General features: G+C 36.3%; 1 protein-coding gene across 1 annotated transcript in view; it reads left to right on the top strand.

The window, feature by feature from the left end:
• The window catches only part of CDK19 (cyclin dependent kinase 19), a 102032-nt gene extending 83006 nt beyond the window's left edge, over positions 1-19026 (top strand). The window contains 7 exon segments of the mRNA XM_081941499.1: positions 1232-1375; positions 1980-2049; positions 4601-4673; positions 5626-5723; positions 8459-8537; positions 11107-11394; positions 13915-19026. Coding sequence (XP_081797625.1) covers positions 1232-1375; positions 1980-2049; positions 4601-4673; positions 5626-5723; positions 8459-8537; positions 11107-11394; positions 13915-14046 — 884 coding nt within the window. The 3' untranslated portion in view covers positions 14047-19026.
• The last annotated feature ends 1006 nt before the right edge of the window (positions 19027-20032 follow it).

The following is a 20032-nucleotide window of genomic DNA, read 5'->3' as shown; positions in this document are numbered from 1 at the left end:
TCAGTGCATAACTAACCTTTGGAATTCATTACTGCAAGATCATGAATAGGGTAGGGTAGGATAGACAACACAACATAATTCAATTCTTTATTGGCCAAGTGTGATTGGACACACAAGGAATTTGTCTCCAGTGCATATAAGGTCACAGTGTAGCTATAAATAGCAAGTAATAGGTCATGGATCCTAAATCATTAGAAACAAATAGGGGAAGATAGTAGGAAAGATGGGAAAAGATGAGAAATGATATAGCCCTCAGTTTACACAACTCACACCTGACCCATCACAAGATCCATCAAAAAGACCTATCACAAGACCTACTGACCACACAAAGCCCTTATAAGTAGAAGAACACCGAACACTAATATCCCCTAAATTCCACTGAAGATATTACCTAGCCTGGTAATGAAATGTTAAGAAACCAACCCACAAGCTCAGAGAATGAACCTCCACCCTCAACTATCTTTGTGTCTAGCTGCTTTGGCATGCAATGCTCTATAGTGGCATCCTGAGGAGAGAAATGGAAATAGATTATGTCCAGGATGTGAGAGGTCTGTAGATATTTTCTCAGCCCTCTTTCTAGTTCTGCAGTATACAGATCTTCAATGGAAGGCAGGCTGGTGGTGATTTTTCTCCCCTGTCCTAACTATCCTTCGAAGTCTCTACCTGTCCTGTTTGGTTGCTATGCCAAAGCAGATGGTTATTGAGGTACTAATGACAGACTCAGTAAATCCTCCGTAGAACTGTATCAGCAGATCCTTGGGCAGGATGTGCAAAATTTATTGAGGCAGGAGTAGAACTTACTGTTTCCTTCTGAGCTATGAACCTTTCCTAGACTTATGCCATTCTGGAAAAATTGGAGACAGTTTGTGATGTTCTTGAGATGGTCCAGTCCCTAAACAGGATTGTTTCATCCAAATGATGTAGGAGGTTGATGATTCTAGGTGAAATAGGATGGGCACTGAATAGCATTTTTGTCTGTTTTATTTTATTCTGTCTACTATTTCATTCCAAGGGAGCTGTTAAAAATATAAACTTTTAAATAAAAATATGGTAATACCTTACTCAATTGAAGTAGGTTCTCAAGTGAAATTTATGCACAATTTGTTCGTCTTGTTATAATATCACTACTTCATTTTTTTTGTCTGACTGTTATACACCTACTGTGACAAATAGTTAAATGTAATATTTTATTTTCTAAAAAACTCTTTCGATTTTAAATCTTGTTTCCTAGATATATGGGCTATTGGCTGTATATTTGCTGAGTTATTGACTTCAGAACCTATATTTCACTGTCGTCAGGAAGACATCAAAACAAGCAATCCTTTTCATCATGATCAGCTTGATCGCATATTTAGCGTCATGGGATTTCCTGCAGGTAATTCAGTGACCCTTAAAACATTATAAGAAATCTTTGGTCTGGATTGTTTTCAATGAATTGTTTTTTTCTTCATACGCATGTATTCCATTCAAATACAATTTTATCATGGCTTTTAGTCAGCAAATTCATATGCTTGAACAGGTAGCTCTCGACCTAGCCCACAACTTAGCCCAAAATTTCCATTGCTAAACAAGACAGTTGTTAAATGAGTTTTGTCCCATTTTATGACCTTTCTTGTCACAGTTATTAAGTGAATCACTGCAGTTGTTGAGTTAGTAACGCAGTTGCTAAGTGCATTTGACTTCCCCATTGACTTTGCTTGTCACATGACTCAAGGGCACTGCATCCATCATAAATACATGCCAGATGCCAAGCATTTGAATTTTTCAGATAATCATGGGGATGCAGTTGTAAGTGAAAAACTGTCATAAGTCACTTTTTTTCAGTGCCGTGGTAACTTTGAACAGTCATTAATTAATGTTCTAAGTCAAGTTACTGTAGAATACTGAGTAGAATACTACTCTATAGAATATAAAGTAGACTGTTTCCAGTAGCTTATCTTGGGCTTCTTTAACATTTTCCAAATTTTTACTTTACAAAGATAAAGACTGGGAAGACATTAGGAAAATGCCAGAATATCCTACACTTCAAAAAGATTTTAGAAGAACAACGTAAGTTATACATTTCTGGTCATTATATTTTAAATATATAATTATCGGTAGTTTTTATTATTTTTATTTGGGAGGTTTGGTAGTAAGAAGAAGCATGATGTTTGGACATAAAGTTTCATCCTTCTCTATATAATGGGATAAATTCAGTACGACCAAGAAAGTAATTTAATTTAGACAGTATGTTAAATCTCAATTATCGTTTCCTTATAGAAAGAGGGAGTACGTCATATTGAGACTTTTATTACAATACATAATTTTAAACCATGAGTTGTGGCTATTATACATGCACTTACCAACTGCAATTGAAACTGGCAACTAAGCAACACAGTCATATGAAGTAAAACATCACATTGCCATGCCCAGCTTATGTCAATTAAGCTTGTGTACCGTAACCATGACTTTCACTTCCTGCAAACGTTCCCATTGACTGCTTGTTTAATGCCAGCTTTGAAAATTGGAAATAGCAATCACCTGTCTGTAGGATGCTGCAACCATCATATGTGTGCCCCAGCTACCAAGCACCCAAATCGTTATCACGCAATTGCAGGGTTGCTGCAGGCCACATGTTCAAGGACCACTTATACCAATGTTGGTGAATCTTTTTGGCACCAAGTGCTGAAATGGGAGCATGTGTATGCACGCGTGAAACTGGAAGACCAGCCGTCCGGTGTGCATGTGGGTGCCACGAAGATGATCTTCCGGTTTCCAGCACATGCATGGGCACCAGCCACCTGGTCTTCCAGTTTCTGGCGTGCATGCGCATGTGAAGTCCAGCTGGCCAGTGCACATGTGCGTGCCAGAAACCGGAAGATCATCTTCCTGGCACGCGCGCGTACACTGGGCAGCTGTTCTTCCATTTTCCCATGCTCCCGCACGTGTGAAGACCAGCACACCGGCTTGCCGGAACCCAGAAGACCAACGGGCGATGGCTCAGATGCCTGGAGAGATGGCTCTGCGTGCCACTTCTGGCTCGCGTGCTATAGGTTCACCATCACGGACTTATACATTTCCTTTTTAATGCTGTTGTAACTTCAAATGTTTGCTGAGCAAGGCATCAGTAAGAAATGATTATATTTTAAAATTCCTTCTTGAGGCTTAAAATACAAATGCTTTCTATGTCCCAGTTAGATTATTATCATTTGATGTACAGGTTGTCCTTCAGCTACTTTAGAAGAGCCTTCTGTCATATGACACCAATTTTTTTCCTGGAATTTAAGGATCACCAGCCAGAGTCCAGTTGCAAATTAGTGGCTTATTAAGGCAGATATGTGCTATTAACTGCCTGTGTCCCTATGAATAAACGATCAACCAAAGAATTTATGATCAGTATCAAAATGAACCCTAGGTCAAATTTAAAGATTCTTTTTTCAGTAATCTAGTTTAATGGATAATTGTTTTTTAGTTGCTCTGTTTAGAAGTTGAGAATCAGGTCCTAACAGGGACAGTAAATCAGTATTGAGAGAGTTGCATTGTTTCCAGACTCACATCAACATGTAGCAACTTGTGCCCTTCACACAAGTTGTTCAGTTTCAGTTCCCATCATCTTTAACACTTTAAGAGTCGTAGATGCTGATTATTGGGCTATGTGCCTGGCAAATAAAATCTTTATTGGAGGCCCTTCTCCAGATATTCTACTACCTCTTGGAATTTGTGTTGATGAATAGAACAACGGTTCAGATTATCACATTTCATTCCTGAGCATGGTCGACCCTATTTTCTTATGTAGTACTGCCATATCTGGTTTCTAAACTCTACACTGCTTTCTGTATCTCCTTGCTGCTGTTCCGGTGGAATTTTGCAAGCCATATATGATAGTCCAGATGTTATCTTACTTTCCTTAAGCATTGGATAAGATTTCATCTGCATTTTTAGAATATTTGCTTCTATTTAAATTTTTATTTCTGATTTTATTAACTTTGGTGAGGGGAGAAGATATGCATTACTCAATGGACACAAGGTAGTTATGGAATATAATGGCTCCTTCAAGACTACCAGTAATTGATTTTATTGGGCATTAGCATTCTTGCAGTTCACATCCACAGATCTATAGTGTGGGCTTGCATTCTGTGAATCTGATGAAGTGAGTTGCTATTCACAAAAGATTATCGTATGTCCCAATGAAGCTGATTAGTCTTGAAGGTGCTATCAGACTCCATATCTACCTGCATTTTATTACTTTGGCTTCTGCTGCCTATTGCTTTATGCTTTAATTGTTATTTTCACATTAGTCATTTCAGATTTTGTTTAAAATGAGTATTAATTGAAGTACATACATGCACATTACGATACATGAGAGAAACCTAACTTAGTGTATCTTTATAACTCCTTTAATTATTCCACAGTAGAGCCTATTTCAAGGTTAGTTTTATCAGATAAAATGGGATTGGCGCCTGTATATTAATAAAAGGTGCCCCTGCTATCTGTATGTGGTTCATTGTATGCACCAGGAAATAAAAGCTTGTGACATGTAATTAACATGTAGTAAAACTTTTTTTAAAAAAATTGGATGCTACATTATTCTTTTGATTTCGTTCATTGTTTCTTTTTTCAGATATGCCAATAGTAGCCTCCTCAAATACATGGAAAAACACAAAGTCAAGCCTGATAGCAAAGTATTCCTTTTGGTAAGTGACATAGAAGCTTTATTTTTCTTTTTAAGTAAGTTAAACTCTTAGTATCAAATACTGTAGCTGTAGAAGAAAACTTTGTTGCTGCTGAAGTAATTTTTTGTTTTGTAAAGTTAACAGCGTGAACCTTTACATTTCTCCTTAGAAGTAAGCCCCATTCAGAGACGCTTGGTCTCAGGGAAAGGATATATAACTTGTCACCTTTACTATATTCTGGGAGAAAATGAGGTTTAAAATGTACAGATCTAAAATATAATGCATAAAAGAACTTAAATTCTTTCCGGTGGCCAGAATATCCTAGTATTTTTCATATTATTTAAAGTTTTACCTACACTGACAATAATAATACTTAATAATTCATGTATTAACTAATGTTTTAAGGTTATATCTCTTCTTTTAAAATGAAAAAAACAACAACAACTAAAATGGCATGCCTTGCTTTCCGTTTCTCCCTAAAACACCATGTGGCATAGGCTGAGCTGAAAATACTGGCTGGAGCAGCTTCCTTGTCTGAGCTAGATGCTCCATACGGTTCTGTCATATATTGCCAAATTCATCCAAACAACTTACTTTCCATTTCTGAATATCAATTATGGCAGGAGAACAAGTATAATAGGAGCCTTCTGTTAGCTCCATGTTTAGATGGAGGGCGAACCTGTGTGATGATGGAATGAATGAAGCTTAGATCAGATCAGATTATATTGCGTGCCAGAATTGTTTCCCATTTTCGTGCTGGCCTATGATCAATGTAAGGAAGACGTCTGCATTTTAGGTTTTCTAGTTTATGTTTTCTGATTTTTTAAACTATATGATACATATTTTCTGTATATAAAATCCCGTAAGTTTATTTGTATTTGTTTTATTTTAGTATTATTGGTCATAAAACTAAATATATAATGCATGCCATTGAGTTTTACTGAGAAATTCATACAAGCTGACTTCTTTGCAGCTTCAAAAACTTCTGACTATGGATCCGACTAAAAGAATTACCTCAGAGCAAGCTTTGCAGGATCCTTACTTCCAGGAAGACCCTTTGCCTACATCAGAGTATGTTTTTCCCTGTTCTTTGTAGCCCTTCCTCCACTGCTGTATAACATAATTTACTTTTCAAATAACTCTCTAAACTTATATACAAATGAAATAATGGCCGTAACGTGTGCTTGATTATATCTCTGAAATATTCATTTTATAATATAAAATATTTCTCTTTTATAATAATAGATCCATACTCGGATTTAAAATGGCATATCCAGGGTTCCATTCTTAAAGTAGTATGCACAGTAGGGACACTTATATTTAAACAGAATTGAATGTAGAAATAGATGGAATATTCTCCAGTCATTTATAAACATTTCTTAATGCTAGTGAAATATTTCATTACAATTTGCAGCTTCTGAGGAAATGTTGCAGAGGTGATAGATGCAGTACATGATATTATTATCAGCTTTTTCTCTGGTGCTCCCCCCCCCCCCAAGTTTGCTTCAATCTCTATGCTCTTTTACTGGGTATTAAATCCATTTAATATATGAAACTTCATTTTGAGTAGACATGGATAGGACTGCATAGTAAATTACTTGAATTTTACCCTAAAGGATGAGTACACTGGATCTGTTTTGCTCAGTGAGGTAACAAAGGCTTATTGATGGGGAAAAATATTATTTGCTAAATCCTTTTTAAGCATCAGTAATGCTAAAATTATGTTAGAAACACTTTTTGAAATGAATGCTAAATTAGATAGAAACTTCAAACCAATAATTCTTCTTATGCTACACATACTTAGTGTTTTTCAACTGATTTGAAAGGAAGACTGATATGGAGTGATATTCTCAAAAATAATCATATACTTTCTATATTATTTTGGGAGGATTATAAAGAAAATGGTATGTGCTACCATCTTGGTACCAATACCTAATTATTAGTGCTTTTGGCTGATGTTTTTTGAAGAAAATAGGAAAAAACACCCTTTTTCATAATGAATTTACTGATGCACATAAATTGATGCAACAAAACAATTCAGTTAAATTCTTTTTTTTATTTTGCTATCGTGTGTTGCTGTAAAATATTAGAAAAGTACAGGTAGTCCACAAGTTACAATCGGTCACTTAATGACTGTCAAAGTTACAACAGATTTCAAAAAAGCTGTACTTATAACCTGTACTCCAAGTTATAATTGCTGTGGCCCCACACTCCCATAGTCAAGTAATCACATTTGAAGTGCTTGGCAACTGGATCCCATTTACAACTGGTTGCAATGTCTTGCCATCACATGGCTGTGATTTGAGAATTCTTTTGCTGTTTTCTAGCAAAAAATGCCTTCCAGATATGCTGGATTTGCTTAACAACCACATGGCTGCTTATGACCACATGATTTGCTTAAGTACTATGGTGCCTTGTTTTATGACCATTGTAAAAATGGTTGTAAAATTAAGTTCAATCCATGTGATTGTGACCAAAATGAATTCTGGAGTCCACTATGATCATAATTCAAGGACTCCCTATAGATAGTGAACAGCATGGAGAACAATATGGAACCTTTTGGGCTTCAATAGCCTAGAGTTTGAACAGTTCCCCAGGATCACTTACTGGACACAGCACAACAGAAAGGACAGAAGCTACTGCACAAAAGCCCCTGAGGCTCAGTTCTCGGTTCTACCAGATTGTTCACATGGTGAAAGGTATTGAAAGGTATCAAGAGATCCAGGGGAACCTGCAGGAATTACTGTAATCTCATCCAATTTCTGATCTAGACCATACATCAAAGCAACCAATTTCAATATCACATTCTAATCAAAAGCAGAGGTATAAAATTAAGCATTTTTCATTGTCTTTTGTGCTGTAGCACAGAATGTAGGTCTAGATTCTCAGATTGATAAGAGATTTATTAGCTATTTTCAAAATAATCAACAGACTCAGTCCGACCCTTCTTCCGGGTCACATGGAAAAGAAGCAGAACCTTCCCATCTTAATTTGTCTGTTTGTTTCCAATCTAGGCTGGTGTTATAAATCTGACATAAAAATTGAAATGGTCTTCACTCTGTTCTAGCTCTTATATGTTTTAAAATTTCCTCCTCTTGCATATCAGTACTCTACAACTATACATTTATTGTTAAATTGGGGGCCTGATTCAGCATTGTGAGAGGGGAGAAGTATTTAAGAGGAATAATGACAAACACATGGACTACGTTACGCATCACTGCCATGGCATTAACAATATTGTCACAGTCAACATCTTTGTAAAGGATCTATCAAGCACTTATAGGAACATTCAAAAAGATCTTCCATCACTGCGGATTTATGGCAGACATCAGTTTAATACTGATGAGAGAGTGATTTGTCCATGACAATAGAATCACATGGGATTCCTCACCATCAGTTCCACCTATCAAATTCTCTGTGTGTAACATGTTGTAAATGTGGAGTCAAATTCTAATTGGAAGAGATCCATAGTTGTCATAGAGGGCATGAAACTCTGAGCTGCTTTTAACATGTACAATGAAACAGCTTAAGATAAGGAGACTAAAATAATCAAACATCAACCTGAAATCACCATGATTAGTTCAGGAAGAAAGACATTAGTCATTTCTAGCCATAGTTTGTGTGAATATGTCCAGTGTGTTGCAACATATTGACCATATTAAAATGAATGCAAATATTTTTCATTTCATCACATTTCTGCTAAAGATGTCCAAAAATTTATCTGATCTCTAATAAGTTTTTTTTTATGAATGTTAGATTGCAGCTAACATATACTGGTGCAATTCCACTGTATTCTTCTGTTCCAGTGTTTTTGCTGGTTGCCAGATTCCATACCCCAAACGAGAATTTCTTAATGAAGATGAACCCGAGGAAAAGGGTGATAAGGTATAGTTCATAGACCATGTTACCATCAATAAAAAATAATGATGTTTATAGAATATCAAAGATTACTGACCAGGATTTCTGGTCAATATGATTGTAATGCAATATTATGGGACATACTCAAAAAGGACTGCATGTTGATATGTGATAATTATAAGAAATTAGATTGTTTAAATCTGAATAATCTTTAGTAAGTTTAGATAATGGAAATGACATACAGCTGGAATAAAAAAGGGAAAGGTCTTAAACCTATATATACTAATAATGTATTTAAAAAGTCATCAATTGGCAATAAATATTCTGATGGTTTTTTTTGTAGTGATGCTGTGTGAGTAGGAGGATGATATAGGAAGGGCATTGCTCAGTGACAAAAAATCACTCATTCTGAAGGGTCCAGGTGCAGACCTTGATATTTCTCATTAAAAAGGCTCAGGTACCAACCTTGAAGACCCTGAAGAACTACTGCTATTCAGTATAGGTAATTTAGATGGAAAGTCCCTGTTGATGTACAACAATGCCCCATGTTCCTATGGCAACAGAGAAAAAATAAAATAAATTAGAAACGTCAAGAAGAGCTTCATACTATCAAAGATCAAAATTGTGGGAGCAAGCCAAAAGTCTGTTAAGAATGAGTATAAAAGTTTCAGGACATGAAATATTCTAGTAAATGTGCTGTATTTATTTTTGTTCCCATGAAATAATATTTCAGACATATGTTTGTATTCGTTTATATATTCAGTTCATATGGTTTCCCATCTCAACAAGTGACCCTGGGTAGCAAACAGAATTAAAATAAAATTAAAACAATCATAAGAATTAAAATATAAAACAGCCAAGAACAGTATCACTAGTACATGGGTGTCAAACCTGTGGTGCCACATTGCTGCCTTGAGATATCACAATGTTTTTTCTCTTCATGGAGCTGTGGGCGTGGCTGCGTGTGACACATCCGGCCCATGGGCCGCCAGTTTGACACCCCTGCGACTAGTACAACCAAGAAGCCTCCTGTTTTGATTCTGAGATTTAAGAAAAAGAAATTGCCACTTTCTGTGACATTAAGTCTGCTGAATTCTAAAATAGATTGTAAATAGGTTTAGTTACTGCAGATGTTAACAAATGGCTCCAGCTGGTTAAATTTCAACCAATTACATTCCATCGGCTATTTTGGCCTGGGGCAACATCACAATCATATTCTTTGACTAATGCACAAATGCAGATTATAGTTCTAGCTCGCTTTTCCCATAGGACAGTATCGTTCCTGAGTATTATGTCATCTATTATAGTAAAAGTATAAATATGGCTTTAATTGTAATTCTTGGCAGTGATAACAGAGTTGCATAATTAATGAGAGGAATTTTATTTGGTTTGTGTTCTCCTTTTTTCATCTCACAGTGAAAGTTCTTTATTGCATTGAGACATATGGAAAAAGACATATTGACTTCAAAGCCTTTTGTTTAAAAGGGTTGTTTGGCCATTACTGTACCTCAACATTTAATTGCCCTTACTTTGCTGAAAGTTTATACTCAAAAGTCTACAAACATTGGGACCAAATGTTAAAAGAATAATCATCTAGTTTGACTCTTTAGATTTGCTTAAGGTTTGTTGTTACGTTGCCTTCTTTTCTTGTCCTCAGACTATTCCAAACTTTCTGCTGCTCCTTTGTCCTCTTTTTAGTTATATCAGTTATATATTTACAAATAACTCAAGGTGGCAAACATATCCAACACACCTTTCTCTTCCTGTTTCCATACAACAACACTCCTATTAGATGAGTTGGGCTAAGAGAAAATGACTGGCTCAAGATCAGCCAGGTAGATTTCATGGCTAAGGCAGGATTTGAACTCACCATGTCCAGCTTTCTAGCCTACTGCTTTAACCACTGGACCAGACTGGCTCTTTTTTTAAAGAATTGATGGAAGAAGATATGAAAGTAGAAAGCAAAGCAACATGCATCTTTAAAAAGCCATTATTTGCAGTCTTTGCTCTAAAAATGAATATGTTCAACCATAACATTGTTTCAAAAATGGAAGGAACAAGCAAAGCCTGTTATCGTGTGTAAAGGGTAGTCAGAAGAAATTGGTGAAGCAATGAAAGAGCTATATTCATTTAAGAGGCACATAATGTGTCACATATACCTTAACTCATTTTTTAAAAAGATGGACACTGTAATATGTTTAAAAGACATTCAAACAATGGCTGAATAAATGGAAAGCACCTACCAAAAGAGGGAATCCAATATAGAATTTAAACTATAAGCTTGCTTATCGTTATACCATGCATTTTCCTAAGGAGTCTACACAGTCCCCCTTGACTCAATTAGCAATCTGATATCAGAGGAGCAAGAGAAGGTCAGCCAGTTATATAAAAGATTTATGGCTCAGTGAAGTTTAGCCTTTCTCATCCTAGTACAGATGTTCCTATCTCCTTAGGGTCTCTAAACATTATATCAACCTTACTGAGCCAGTGTATTGCTTGTGTACATTTCTAGGAATGCTCTGTGGAATAAGAACTACCCTAAGATTAAACCCCATGATAATCCCAGCTCTCTCTCCTTCCCTTGGATTTGATCTAGAATCAACAGCAGCAGAACCAACATCAGCAACAAACAGGACCTCAGCAGCAACAGCAAGCAGCACCTCAGCAGCCACAGCAACCACAGCCACAAGCAGCACCTCAACAGCAAAACAGCACCCAAACCAATGGAACTGCGGGGGGTGGCGGGACAGGAGGTGGCGGGACTGGGGCAGGTCTCCAGCACAGCCAGGACTCCGGCCTCAACCAGGTGCCTCCAAACAAGAAACCACGCCTTGGGCCTTCAGGCACGAATTCAGGCGGGCCTGTCATGCCTTCAGATTATCAAGTATGTTCCTTTTTTCCTCTCTTTATATCTTCCTTGGTTGCTTTTCAAGGATTGAGGGGAAATGGGTTAGGAAACGCCACCATAGAATGGCTTATTGTAGAACTGGAATGTTTTTATGGGCCCTGCTTAACTTATGAATGTGTGTATGGATGAAAGCATGTATTCCTGAATAAGAAATAATTTATTGCCACTTTTCAAGGTAAATCTTGCTCAAGAGAGTTTTCAAAGTTTGAGATACAGGTGTTACAGTTAATTAAAACAATACCCTTTGTTTTATTATAAGGTCCAGTTCAGTGAGATGAAGCTTTTTGCATTTCTTTTGCTGATAGTACTATAAAGTGTCACAAGTAAAGTTTATTATAAAGTGCTGCTAATATTCACAGGTAGTTACAGGTATCAAAGAGACAGTAATTCTATATCCTTCCTTGCCCAGCCATTTGATTGGTAAAGCTATTGGCCCATTTTCAATAATTCTTAACTATCATGGAGCATAATGACTGGAAATGCTTTGTATTGTTATTGTCAAATAAATTCAAATATAATGCTTATGGAAAGTAATTCATAATATTGCGTGCAGGAGTCTGGTCATTACATGTTGATGGTAATCATCTCCGTAGTTACCTGGAGTAATATTCTCTTGTGACTCTTTAGTGCCTGTTCCACTGGGCTCAGTGTATTATCTCTAGCATGTTTATGACTTCATCTGGCCATGGTAACTGCAACAACAGTCATATGATACATTCATTTTCACAAAATTAAAATATATTAGCTGTCACAAATAATAGTATGTGTGTATATGTGCATGTATTTTTCATTAAATGGTTTTTAGAAAGTTAATACAGAAGTATCAATACATATATTCAGGCCTATCAAGTTCTGGCATCAAGCTGTTTCTTTAGATCAGGGGTGTCCAAACTTGGGAACTTTAAGACTTGTAGACTTCAACTCCCAGAATTCCCCAGCCAGCATAGTTGAAGTCCACAAGTCTTAAAGTTCCCAAGTTTGGACACCCCTGCTTTAGATTATGCATTGAATTTTATGAGTCCCGTTCTTCATTCCCCTTTTCTAGGTTTTCTAAATTAGTAATGGCTGTTTTCATTATATTTATCTAGGTACTTTCCTCTTTGGGTGGCTTTAAGAGAAAGACGAACCATCTTTATTTTATTTGTTCAATATAAATTGTTACATGGACAATTTGTTTTCTATATTTAAGCATGCTAATATCAAACACGCTTTCCAATTGGCATTTTATGGAATGGAAAACTTTCCCCATAACCAACATGCTTGAAACATGGGTAGGCTTGCTTGTTCATTGATGCTGCAAACACACATCATATATGATGTCACTAAACTTTGAACACATTTTGGATGGTAATCTGGGGGCCATTCCTCGACTTTGTGGGAATGTAGGCAGCACATGGACATGCATCTCTGCCTTATACAATGATTTTGCTTCAGAGAGTTTGCTGTTTAAAAGTGCACCTTAGAATGTAAGTCCCACCTTAATCTAGAATGATTTGGTTAGCTGGTTTGCATGGGAACAGTAACAGTATGGTTAAAATATTAGAGACTCTGTGCAAGAAGATGTGCATCTGAGGCTCTAGTTATACATAGATTTCAAGGAGAAGTTCACTAGTGTCTTGTTTGTCCTCACTGTCAAATCCAGTTTTATGAACTCAGCTTCAAAGATTAATAATAATAATAATAAACTTTAATTTATAGACCGCACCCTTTCCTAAACAGGACTTGGGGCGGTGTACAGACATATTAAAACAATGTAAATACAAAAATATAGGTAGATATACATAAATAGACAGAGGAGGTAGGTTATACACTGTACAATAGATTAAAATTCAAATATAAATTAAAATTATCCTTAAAAATTACCCCAAAATAAGGTGTTTGCCAGGAGGTTGAAAGTGGGACTATAAATCAGCCAGGCCAGCTAATTGGAACAGGTGGGTCTTAAGTTTCTGTCGGAAGGAGCAGAGGTCGGTAGTAATTCTAATATCGGGGGGAAGGTCATTCCAGAGGGTTGGGCCCATCACAGAGAAGGCTCTACTGGGCGCCGCCCGTTGACACTGCTTAGTGGACGGCACCCGGAGGAGTCCCTCCCTGTGGGAGCGGATTGGTCACAGGGATATATGAGGTGAGATGCGATCCCGCAGGTAACTAGGTCCCATGAAGCGCTTTGAAGATGGTAACCAATACCTTGAAACACACCCGAAATTAAAGATATGATAGATTGATATTAGCATAATATTAGCATCTGACTTTTAATTATTCAGCCTAAGTTTTCTCTATTACCAATAGCTAAATATTCCATGGACAAAGCAGAAGTTAGGAAGACAGGGAAAGACGGACATGACAGTCTCATTTCTGTACTTAAACCCATCCAAAGAAAATGAGAGGGAGTTTGCTGCAATAATTCTTTATGGCCATCCTCCACCCTCTCTTTTATGAAAACAGTTCTGCTTCATAAAAACATTTATTTATTTATTTATTTGCTTTTTTTTGTAGCACTCCAGTTCACGCCTGAGTTACCAAAGCAACATTCAGGGATCTTCTCAGTCCCAGAATACAATGGGCTATTCAACATCATCTCAGCAGAGTTCTCAGTACCATCCGTCCCACCAATCTCACCGGTACTAAAGAGACTTCATAAAGGGTGTTAGAAAGGAATGAACTAACAATGAGTGGACTCCAGCAATATGAAGTTCATAACCATGAGAAGAACCAAAAAAAAAAAATGCAAATTGTGATGCAGATTTTAGAATTACAAACTTTTTATTTACTAATTATTTTAAGACAAGAGACGGTTTTTATCCTTTTTTGCCATAAAGGAGATTCTTGTGAAGTTTTCCTTCAGCTTGCTTTCGCATGTGTTCCATTGTGGTTACTCGATCTGATCTGAACCAAGCACTTAAACTTCTTTAACCTATGGAATTGTTGAAGGATTCCTGGTGCACCTTTCTCGTGTTGTAGTAATTGCCATAAATCTAACCTTTTCCAAATCCTTTTACCAGGATTTTAAATTTTTGGAATCTTGAACTCCTGGGCTTTTCAAGCGTGTATATAGTTAATTTTTTTTACTAGGCAGACCAGTTTAGCTATACAGGTATAATGCACCTTTTAAAAGCACTATGTTATTTTCACAGGATATTACTCTTTTGCTCATGGATGTCAAGAACAGCAGATTTTACTATTCCAGAGTATTTTATTATCTTTTTAGTAGTCTAGTTTTCAGATGAGATATTTAAAAAAAAAAGAAGAAAAGAAAAATATACAACCCAAGTCTCTGCAGCAGCTATTACATGTTATGTGTTTGGATTGAACACCAGACAGAAGATTATGAATGTTTCTTTTATCATTCAGATGAGCATCCCATAGATGATTGGTCATTTTCTTCCAAGTGAATTGACTGAAGCTTTGCTTTATATTAAGGTATGGAAACAAAGCAGAAGACATCAACCTTTGTGGCTCCAGTAGAACAAATTTGTCTATAGTGTCTTCTTTAGTGGTTATCTGTTACCTGCAGTGGTGTCTTTGCTCTGTGTTGAATCTCTACAATTGGGGTTCAGCATCAATGGGATAAAGGGCAAAGGAGGCTTTGCCACTCCTTTGGGGAGGCCGGGTAGAGGGACAAAGTGTATTCTAATATATATGTGCATCTTTCATTTGTTTCTTACCTAGACTTTGAGTGAATTTTGATTTTTGAAACTTGCAGCAAAAACAAACAAAATGTGCTGTGGCACCTTAAAAGACTAATAATTTTGTTCTTGCATTGGTATCTGCCTAGTTGCAGAAGACTTGCAATCATGAACCTTGAGAAGCCATTATTGATGTTGCTGTTATTCCTTCATTATCCAGTTGAAGCAGATCAAATACTGAAAAAGGAGTAGTTGAACAATGTATTGAAGTTGCTTGGCCTTCTCATGTACAATACGCATCTGGTGTTGTTGTGTCACTGCAATGATTGATCCAGATTAGATGTGATAGATAAGATATGCTATACTGAAATGTTTTTTAATCCTAAAACAGGAATAGACTCCATGCTATTCTTCCAGTGTTTTGGACTATAATCCTTGCCATTGGCTGTGCTAGCTAAGATGATTAAGAATGAAGGTTCAGGACACCTGAAGGAGGGCACTAGGTTGCCTGTCTCTGCCCTAAGATCTGACTTGAAGTGTCCTGAAGTAATATTGTGATCCTGGACAAGCACTTCACATGAAAAATAACAAAGCTTATGAACAGATCCTATATACTGGAGACTTGCTGTCTAATTACTAGTTATAGTATCTGTGAACAGAAGCAACATAGACTATGAAGCAACTCCTCCCCCATCTATTTTTTTTAAACTACATAAATAAGGTAGTATGCTTTATTCAGACATTTAGAATTCATCGTTGAATTCACCATATTCTGACTTTTTTTCTTTTTTAAACTAGATTTTCTTTTTTTCTATATATGAATATAACGTAAACTAAGCATTTCCTAGTTAACATTTTAGAATGTGAAGGAATGCAACTGAATAGGGTTTTCCAGGGGTAATCACTATTACTTCCCCACAACTACTTAACGTGGAATAATTAGATATCAATGCAAATTTGTGTTGTTTGTACAAATTGTAGAATTCAATTTCCTTGTGTGGAATTTGGCTCATCATGGTGCGGAAGCTTTTTAAGCATACAAGGCCCTAACTTTATTGCACTAAATGTAAAAGGATATATACTTTAGAGTATATACAATAAGCAGCACTCAGTATTTTAAAAATAATTATTAAAAAAGAGAGATGGAGGAAGAAACCAGGTTATATAGGCATTTTATGGGCATTTACACTATACAGCATAAGCTTATGCCTCATGGTTTTTCTTCTTCTTATATATAAGAACCTTCTAACAAAAGTTAAAACTTTATACTAAGACTGCAATATAAATTTGTGTTGGGTGTGTTTGCCGCTTTGAGATACTCGTAAAAATAATAAAGGTGGGATATAAATAAACAAATAGTAATAAAAAAAATTAGATAGTGTATCCAGTTGCTTGGACGGGAAAATTTGATTTTAAGTGTAATAGAGGTGTCGGATTCATGAAATAACAAGGAATTTATTTTAGAAGAAATATAACTGGATCTTTCTCCTCGGAAATTTTTTAAATTTTTTTTGTAATATTTTGCATATCATGTGTCTAAATTAGTTTTGTTGGATGGAGTTTGTGTCTTCCATACAAACCTTCAGTGAAAACATTCCTTTTCTTTCATACGTCTCCAATTTTATCTGTCTTACTTCATTCAAGCTAATATCTGGTCAGCAGCTGAGAAGGTTATTAAATTTCATTTTGACCAGCTTATGAGCAACCACTTTTCTTTTTGCTACTCCAGCCTTTTTCTTGTTGCAATTGCAACTATTGTGAGCTCTGTCAAAATATAGCTTCCTCTGTGCATGCAGTGTGATAACCTGTGTTGAATGTGCTTTATTTCCATGAGCTTCCGATCCCCTTGAATATGGCCATGTTTATACTCTGTATTCATATATTTGCATATTTGCTGGAAAATAATGGCTTGCTGTGCTCCATTTCCCTGCAGCGTCTGTGCATACATATGTAGCTGTGCTCAATACTTCATGGCCTTCCAAATAAGCATTGACAGGGGAATAGATGAAAGTATAGGTTTACACTTTTGAAATGTTTACTGCACTCATTCTCTATTTGTATCTTGGCTTTGCGGCATACTTGGCCTATAGGAGTGAACTATTTGTGTATAATATGATGAGTGTCTCATGTATTGCAGGGCTAAAGTGAGATAGCTTTGTTTCAGGGGAATTTAACAAATCAAAATACATTGTATACTAAATATGTGTTGTATGTTATGGAAACAGGACACAGAAATGTTCATAACTGTGCAGCTTTGTTTTAAACCTAACATTTTCATGTCGCTATCTCATTGGCTCTTGGAAGTGGACATCAAGCAATTGACCAGTTTTGCTACAACATTCTGCAGTGCTTCTCTTCTCTGGTTTTCAAAGAAAAGGGCCAAGAAAATTGGATTAGCAAAGCAGGGATGACATGAACGGTAACACAGACTGTGTAATGAAGGAAGAATCATGTGAAACCTGCAAGTCCTGCACTGTATCTGTGACACTGTATCTGGTCGGGGGGGGGGGGAGGGAGCCGGGGGGGGGAGTTTGGGCAAACATCTTGTTGTTAGGGAAGTGGAAGCTTGAAGTATTTGATTATGTATAATATTTTATATAAACGTAATAAGCTTAGTTCCCCTTCATAATCTTCATTGATGGTACTTAAGCAACATTAAGTAAAGATAACTGTTTTAAGACAAAAATAAACATACTGTATATAAGATCATGTGTAATCTTTGTTTTGCCATCAGAGTAATATGTATTGCTTTATTGGGCGGGGGAAAGTCTTTTAATGCACTGTTATCTCCTACATATTTAGTAATAAATTAATTATATTTAATTTGTTTTTTCAAAAAATATCTGTCTTCAGTAGACACTAAAAAGTATTACATAATGTGGACTGAAAGTGTCCCTTTTGAACAGCAGTTTAATAATTTTTATATCTGTAAGTAGTTTGTCTTTTTGTTTGTTTTATTTGCTCATGTATTACTATTTGTGGAAGATCGCCTGCCTTCAATTTTATGCATTACTTCACATATTCATCTTTAGTTCTTGCATTTGTTTTTGTTATATCCTTTTGTGTCCTCTTTAATGTCTCTTCAGTTCAGTAATAACCCATGATTACCAATGTAGTTTTTGCCTGTTGAAGATGTGGATGGATGGATAGACAGACAATTAGACAGTTGCAGTAGATATTTCAATGTCCCCAGTGGAGAATTGTATTTTCACTTGTTAATATTCCATGGCATATTCACACTTAAGTAGAAATGATTACATCACTATATTTTTCATCAGTAAAGTGTTATTGAGGCAAACCCTTTTTTCTTTAATCTTTGTGACCCCCCAGTCTTTTGAGGATTCCTCAATCACTCCACAGGGAGAGAAAATTAGTGCTGTTGGTGGGAAAAATTTCATCAGAGGACAGATGTAGAGGGATATAACTGTATGAGTCTATGTCTTAACTTCTTAAAAAGCATCTCCAGGCTCACTGTTTAATGTACACAAAAACCTCCCTGCTCCTAACTTTAATCATTGGAGGGTTTTTTTTACCCACTATCAGCAATATTGATCTCAATTGACTTTCTTATTGATAAGTAAGAAGAATAGTAAGCTAGTTACTTAGGAACTGTCCAACATAATTTCCAAACTTGGCCTTGCTCAAGTAGTGCAGATGAAAGGTGAGTAGAGATATGTATATGGGGAATGTAGTTCCTAACATCCCCCAGCAAAGTTTACCTTCCCTGGCTCTGTTTAATAATTGGCTTAAAATTTAGAACTGTTGTACTGGGCATTCGCAACTAAAAGAATCCAACAAACTTTGCCCTCATTAAATATTTGTGCTTTTTAAAATGTCCTTACATTGCTCTCGATAGATTGTCAAAAACTATGTTTTCATTCATTGCATCTGCAGTATTTTAATTTTTGTAATTATTTTGAATTGTTTCTGTGTGGATTTTTAAAAATAAAATAATATACATTTGTAATAATAAAAAGTTTGAAGTCAAGCAGGTGTTTGATGGGAAATCTGTAAACTTTGGACTGCAGGAGGAATATGGCATGCACTTTTATTTACAACCTTCCTCTTCTACTCACAGATCTCTCAAAACTTTTGCACATCCCTTGTCCCCCCAAATGGCATGATTCATAGTCTTGGAGGTGTGAAGGTTCAATTGAACTGGTTTATTGCTAAAAGCCTATGCAAAGGAATCTCAATTAATGGTTGACACTTGCTTAGAGTTAGATAAGGGTCAACGGCATTCAAGGGGAGTTGGACTTAGTACTCTTGTGGCTACATAGGGATTTGTTGATCCCCTTTTAACTCTGCCCCTAAGTTCTGCCATCCTTTTTCCTTTATCAATAAACTATACTTATTGGAAACAATATTATTCTTAAACTATGAGCTGATTAGAATGTTTCACCATCAGAGAACAATTGATAGACTTGCAATATCCTTATGGCAGCAGCTCTGTTATTGTGAAGGGGGAACCTAGGTAAATTGAGTGTGGCATCTCAGTTTAAAAGTTTGTGAAACTTTTTGAAATTTCAATATTTATGCATAAATATAACCTGAAACATCTAAAACTTGATAAAGAGGACCCAGTTAAATGAGTTAAAATATATACTACTTCAATTACTAACTTAGGGGTATGTCATGGTATTGTTATGTGACATATCGCAACTTCCTCCCCCCTTCGCTAAACTGGTTGTGGGCATAGCCAGCGCAATACACATCCGTCCTGCAGGCCGCAGGTTTGACAGCCCTGTTCTAGGAGTATCAGTTCACTTGAAGGAGAAATTAGAATCAGATGTTAGTCAATTGGATGATAATCAGGTGGGAATGTGGGAGGTGCTGCCTTATTTAAAGAATAGAATTCTGGGTATTCAGTATCTAAAGTCTGATCTTCAGAACACGACTGTGTCATAGTTTAAAGAAAGGAGATTTCTTTAAAAGGAGACCTCCCCAAAAAACAGGTGTTTTTATGATCAGGCTAGAAAAAGTTACAA

This window comes from Natrix helvetica (genome assembly GCF_964273705.1).
Source record: "Natrix helvetica genome assembly, chromosome: 2".
In the NCBI taxonomy this organism is placed as follows: domain Eukaryota; kingdom Metazoa; phylum Chordata; class Lepidosauria; order Squamata; family Natricidae; genus Natrix; species Natrix helvetica.
Note: the sequence above shows the minus strand (reverse complement) of the source record. Positions and strands in the feature narration are given on the sequence as shown.